The following is a 7,137-nucleotide window of genomic DNA, read 5'->3' as shown; positions in this document are numbered from 1 at the left end:
TATATAGAAAACAAATATAGGACAACAATGTCGAACCATCGACTAAATCACTTATCAGTTCTTTCCATAAATTGTGATTTAACGAAGGACTTACAATGTGATGAGCAAATGAAGGAGTTTGCAGCACAAAAATGCAGAAAGGTTGCTTTATAATTTATGTAACATAACTACACATAACCTGTCAATTTCTTTTGCAATAATGTTGTACAGTTGCTGTTTGTATAGACAAATAAAAATAAATAAATAAAATTATTTCATTGTCCTATTTTTTTCCATATACTTATCTACATCACTATAGAAAACAGTTTTTTGACAAAATGGCTATTAGGGCCCCAAAGTAGTTTCAGCCCAGGGCCCCACAAATTCACGATCCGCCCATGAAATGATTTATTCATTAGACTACTATTGATGTATCTTGTTGACTTGGTTTTAGCCAGTATTGTGATTTCAATAAATAAGAATGACTCTGGTTCTGAAATATAATTAAATGCTCTCTTGCGAGTTATGAGACATTTTTTGTGTAAAATTATAATTATTTTAAATTACTACATGAGTTACATTTAACCATTTGGATATTTTTCAAACTTACTTGCAGTTGGTATCAGGTTCAATTTGCAAGGTGTCTATTCGGAGTAGGAGGGAGATATTTGGTTCTGCAGCATTGAGTAACCATCTGCAATCAGTGTTGCTGGGGTATTTATCAGGATAATCAGGACTAGTCAAGGTACCCCCACTTCCAGACACGTTAAAGCTATAGCTGCAATCATCTGAAAAAACAGGAATAATATATATTAAAAAAGAACATTCTGCAACCATGCAATGCAGGAATGAAATGCAAAAGGAATAGACAATTTATTATTAGATTTCGGTCAATTACAATAACTAAAAGTTAATAGAACTGTTACTAGTGTGGCGTAATCAACATGTTAGGCGCAAGTACCACTTTTAAAAACAATTAGGTATTTTCAGATTGTTTTGAGGTTGACGTAGACAGATGTAAAAAGTAAAAAAAGAGGTTATGTTTTGCACCAAAAATAAAAGGGTAAGGTTGCAGTGTACCTGGCTAACCTGTAAACTTCTATGCCAGGTCTGAAGTATAACGAACTAAACTGAATTCAAATCGATGAAATGTATATATTTGCAAAGTCTCTTCTCTCGCAAGACTTTCTCTTTTGCTCTTTGCTTTTACACTTTTTCTCACATTCGACCTCTTTGATTCTTATCCTGGATGCCTCTGATTTTGTTGCTTAAATTATATTAAAGTTTAGCTTAAATTTGACTCTTCTCCTTTTTTTTTTATCTTTGACGACTCATCTATTTAAAATGCTGACTGAAATGCAAGCAACCTATCTCACTAAACTAGTTACCATCTAGATTTAATAACGCAATCCAGCATTGGTTCGATTTGGGCTTGAAAAATGTAAATTAAATAATTCTTTTTAGTATCGAGCTTAAGGTTTTAGTTTTGTTTTGAAACCAAATTACTTACACGATACTAAGTTTACAAACTAATGAAAAATAGTTAAAATTCCTTATTACTTGCAATATATTATGATTACTTAAGATGCATTATAATAACGTATAATATATTTTAATTACTTAAGATGTATTATAATAACGCATAATATATTATAATTACTTTAGATATCTATATTGGTTCTAAACCACAACTTATTCAGCAATTTAAAGTTTTTATTTATATACAGCTACACTGTAGAAAATTACGAATCACAGATTAATTTACGGTTAAAAATACTGGCACTCTGGGTGAATCACGTGTAAAATCCATTTTACGGTAAAATTTTATACCATACTTTTCACAGTAATATTTCTTTAATGACATTGATTCAGTAATTATTACTGTAAAAATTACGGTATATCAGATTTTTTGTTCCTCAAAATTTTACGGTGAAAATGGATTTTGAGGCATTACTAGTATTTGATCTGAAATATTTTACAGTGTATAAGAATAAATTGCGCATATTTCTGTTGTTTAATGCTACTATGATAGAAATGTTGTTCCATAGTTTCGTAAGAAGTCTATGATAAGTAAAAGCTTCATAAAATTTGATTTCGAAATAAAAAATCCCTTAGAAAAAAAGCATTTAAATATTCCCGAGTTGCATTCTTTTAGGAGTTTTAAGTAAATTAGAATGTACAGAAGCGTTATGATGCTGTTTACGACACACATTTTCAATGGAAAACTACCTTTACCTTTTTTTTCTTAAAAAAATAAATTCTGTAGCTAAATCATAAACAAATAAAACTAATAATATAATAAATAATAACAATAATGATAATAAAAAATAAATCGTGACTAAATTAGTATAAAATGGAATAAAATACAATAATAATAAGTTAATCATAATAATAATAAATTACTCATAAATTAATTATAATCAAGTTAGCATAATACTATGATAATCATAATGATAATAAAATAAATCACAATAAAATTAACATCATAATATAATAAATCATAATATAATAATAATAATAATAAAATAAGTAATAATAATAATATTTAAATCATAACCAAAGTAACATAATACTATAATAAATCATAAAAATAATAAAATGAATAATAATAAATTAACGTAAGGATATGATAAATCATAGTGATAATGAAAAAAATCCTAATCAAATTAACATTATAATATAAATGATAATAATAATCAAATAAATCATAATCATATTATAATAATGATATAATAAATCACAAAAATAAAAGAATAAATCTTAATCAAATTAACATAGTAATATTATAAGTAGTGATAATAAAACAAATCATAACCAAATTAACATAATAATATAGTAAATAATAATAATAATAATAAAATAAATCATAACCAAATGAACATAATAATATAATGAATCATAATCAAATTAACATATTAATATACATTAAAGATATTAATATGTTAATGGTATTAATGAAAACTTACCTTTGGTGCTTCTTGTGCGTCTAAGTTGTCCATTTAGGTTTCCGTTTCCGCTTACGTCCACGCATCTTTTAAAAGAAAAAAAAAAAGAAAAGTAATTACCAGTTTAAACTCTATTATAAAAGTTTTATCTGTTAAAAAAAACAAACAAACAACCTAGTTATTACTAATAACTAGGTTGTTTTTTTTTTTTTAACAGATAAAACTAAGTTATAATAATTACTAATAACTTATTAGTAATTATTATAACTTCGTTTTAATGACAACTGCAAAACGTTTTGGGGCAAATAAAATATTGTATGACATTTTCATAAATTAAGTAACTCTTTACTTGTATATGTGTAAGAGTCAAAAGTTTTAAATCACAAATTCGTTTATCTTTTGTACCATTAAATTTATTCAGAATTTTTATTGTTTCCTTGTTTTGTGTTATTATTATGAAATAAATCTGGTTCTTGTTTTAATATTAAAATTTATGTATTATTATTTTTCATTTGTTTGGTTGTTGTTGTAGTTGTAGTTCATTTACGTCGCACTAGAGCTGCACAATGGGCTATTGGCGACGGTCTGGGAAACACCCCTGCGGATGATCCGAAGACATGCCATCACAATTTTGATCCTCTGCGGAGGGGATGGCACCCCCGCTTCGGTAGCCCGACGACCTGCGCGCGCGAAGTCGAGCACTTTACGGTAGCACATTAACGAGGACCAATACCGCACACCCTCGGTCCCTACGCAGACTGATCCAAGTGGTCACCCACCCGCACACTGACCGTAGCCAGTGATGCTTGACTTCGGTGATCTGCTGGGAACCGTGTCTTAACGATTAGTCCACTGCGGGACCCATTTGTTTGGAGTACTTCTTTACTTAAATAATTGTAATTGAGCCAGTAAAATATATCCCATATTTTGACTTTTTTTAAGTGCAAGTCAAGTTTTTTAAAATTTTTTTTTCATTATTATTTTAACAGCATTAATGCTTTATATTTGTTGTTGAATTAGTTTCTGAAAGAACTTAATAAAAATGCATTTTTTTTCTGTTATTTAAAAATGCTTAATCTATGCTACTGTATAAAAGTTATTACATAAAGTTCAAATTGTTAAATTTTAACTGACATGCAATAAAATTTTGTAGCTATCATTAAACAATTTACTCGGTGCATAAAAAATATGCGTAGTTTATTTTGTCGGTGTTATCAATCAAATTCAGTCAATTCCCTTGAAAAAAAATTAACAACTTTTTTTGAACAGATACTAAAGAATATCTCGTTTCTCTATTTACACATTTATAAGGACGAGCTCATTTGAAGATACGTTGCCATATTTACCCAAATACTTTGTTTGAGCATCTGCAAAACAGAATTCTTAAAAAACATAATAGAAGAATGACAAGTGTTTACAAGAAACTGATGAAATTTTATGCGTATTGGTTCATTTGTTCATTAGATAAATGATTCAAGGAATTTGTAAAACATAGTTTTGAGGCATTCAAGTTCGCCAAGATAACTCAGTAGACAAGTACGAAATGGTATTTGTTTGTTTAAACTTATGAATACATAATAATGCATACTTCGGAAATTAAAGAATGTATACTTCATTCGCAAATTTTTCAGACTGTGTAATAAAAGAAAAATCGGCAATAATACGTTTGATGTATAACTCCGCCACATTTTCTGAAAATCACACCAGGGAATAATTTTGCTGAATCTCAAGGAGACAATGTTTAATGAAATCACGTTAATATTTCAAAATTTAAGCAGTCATTTTTCGACTTGAAAAATTTTTGAAAATTGTCAAAAAGCATTAAATTATCTGATCATGGATGATTAAGTTTTGTAATTTAAACGGGAAGTTATTCTACCAAAAAATCAAAAAAGTATGGCCAATTTAACTATGCATATTGTAATTATACCTACATCCTGTGCAGGCTGAAAAAAAATTCTGGATCAAATTATGATAGAAAGTACCGGCATCCAGGGTGTCGGTACTTTTTACAGTAAATTCTATCTTTACCGGAACATGATACAGAATAAAAAATTTGATATACCGTAATTTTTACAGTAATAATTACTGTAAAATCCGTGAATCATTCTAATTATATAAATATTACTGTAAAATTTACTGTGTAATATTTTAAGGAAAAATGAATTTTACTGTAAAAAAGAATTTTACGGATGATGCATTTAAAGTGTCGGTACTTTATACCGTAATTTGAACGGAAAATTTTTACAGTGCTCCAATTGCGGGCAAATAATCAGATGTGTTGTTCTATATATAATTGTATCATATATACTCCATGGTTAAATAAGCATTTCACCATTGCAATAAAAGAAAACTGTATTTTATTTGAAATTTAAAATTTCCACCTTTGTTGGAATGCTTTGATTGAATGCAATAGTCATGCTGTTTTTTTCTTTGAAAATAATTCGTAATAAGTTTTTAAACTTTATAATTGACTGTATAATGGAATAAATGTGCATTGCAATATTGCTAAATAGTTATGAAACTTTAGTTAATACAATAACTTACATTTGTGAGAGAAGATCTATGAGGTAAACAGTTCCAATCAATGTGAGGAGTACAAAAACTACGCATCCTCTATAGCAGAGTTTAACCTTCTTTTCAGACCGAATGAAATTCTTCAACATTCTTCTTATCTTCACTACATTTCTATAAGTGGCCCTAGCATTTCGATATCTCTTTTGATAATAGCGGTCAGAGTTCGAATTCTCTGTCCGAAACTGGCGTAAAAAATACGCATAAACAAATTACTTCCTTTCTTGGAACGTTGAAAATCAGTTTCGTTTTGATAATTAAATATTTTTTTTTAACATGGGTTTATCGTAAACAACTTTTTAAAAAAAATTCAACTTTGGTAGAATCTTGTTAATCTTTAATAATAATAACACTAAAATGAAGAATTTGTCTGTGTGAGTGGCCTTCTCTTATAACTCAGAAGAGTTAGTTCTATTATGCTGAAATTTGGCAAGCGGGTAAAAGGAGCAATTTTAGTCCCCGATCTTAAAAACTATTCAAAAATTTCAATTAGATCATTAAGGAGAGACATTTCAAAATCGGAATTTTCTCATTGGTTTAGATCTTTTGCCATTGATATAAAAGAAACTTGCAGACGATTTTAATGATAGTATCAGTGATGTTTGCTTGTAGCTCTCATTAACCAAAAGGAGAGTTTATTCTCAGATATTAAATTATTTTTTATTCATTATGTCAAATGAATTCAGATCATTGTCAGCTTGATAGCATAGGCGGATTACATCACCAAATTAGTATTCCTCAGGCAATATAAAACCACAGGTTTATTTTTAAAAAAGATAATTATTCTTTTGAAACGTATTTTTGATAAAACTAAATTGTTTAAAATCAACAATATTTGAAGAAAAAAGTAAGTTATCAACTGAAAGGCAAAATAAATGGGGAAATAGTACTAAATTATTTAGGAGAAGGGTAAAAAATCGCATTTTTACTATTAACGCCAATGATGCTTGATTAATTTTGGTAAAAGGTACTCATTGAAACAAAAAGGCACATACTAAGGAGAAAGCTTATAGGAGAAATGCTACTTATTCATTTAGGAGAAGCATTGCAAATTACCATACTATTATTCACATCAATAGTGTTTATATAGTTTTGGTAATTGCAACTTTTTGGTGAATTGGTGTAATTTTTATCAATACCAAATATACTAATGTAAGTAAAATTATTATATTTTGTACCTATTAAAATTGCCTTAATATTGTTCAGTTTTAATGTAGATAATAAATTAAAGGCGAAAAATAATTATAAATAAAAAATATAATTATTTTAACTTTATTAAATATATTGGTATAAGTCTTTAAATTTTGTGCATGATTTAGTTCTAGTGTTTAGTACGGATTTATTGATAGTTTATTTTTTTTCCATCTCGCACTGAGTATGGGTATTCAGCTAGTCGACAGTAAAAAGGGTTTTTACTTGCTTAGTATAACCCAAGTTTTCGGGTTAAAAAGGTAGCATCGTTTTTTATTTTATTTTCATCACAAACTTTGAAAGTCAGTTTTTCTTAATCTTTTGTGTTATACCGCTTGTGTTATAAACCGGATTTTGTTATTTTTCATAAAATTGCAAAAAACAGTGATCATTTTAGACTTTTCTCAACTAAACTCAGTGGCGCGACAGCTCATAGAGGGCTAAGTGC

The 7,137-nt window shown here is 28.1% G+C and overlaps 1 protein-coding gene across 2 annotated transcripts in view; it reads right to left on the bottom strand.

The window, feature by feature from the left end:
• The window catches only part of LOC107439355 (mannan-binding lectin serine protease 1), a 33,002-nt gene that overhangs the window by 20,241 nt on the left and 5,624 nt on the right, over positions 1-7,137 (bottom strand). Inside the window, exons 1-3 of one of the 2 annotated variants that reach the window (XM_043042425.2) lie at positions 5,472-5,679; positions 2,946-3,010; positions 590-767 (exon numbers count right to left, since the gene is read on the bottom strand). In XM_043042425.2, the coding sequence (XP_042898359.1) occupies positions 590-767; positions 2,946-3,010; positions 5,472-5,590 (362 nt within the window). In that variant the 5' untranslated portion in view covers positions 5,591-5,679. Of the gene's footprint in view, positions 1-589; positions 768-2,945; positions 3,011-5,471; positions 5,680-7,137 lie in introns of those variants that run through there. The other variant, XM_043042427.2, reaches the window with a different exon arrangement.

The sequence above is a fragment of the Parasteatoda tepidariorum genome, chromosome 3, assembly GCF_043381705.1.
Source record: "Parasteatoda tepidariorum isolate YZ-2023 chromosome 3, CAS_Ptep_4.0, whole genome shotgun sequence".
In the NCBI taxonomy this organism is placed as follows: Eukaryota; Metazoa; Arthropoda; class Arachnida; order Araneae; family Theridiidae; genus Parasteatoda; species Parasteatoda tepidariorum.
Note: the sequence above shows the minus strand (reverse complement) of the source record. Positions and strands in the feature narration are given on the sequence as shown.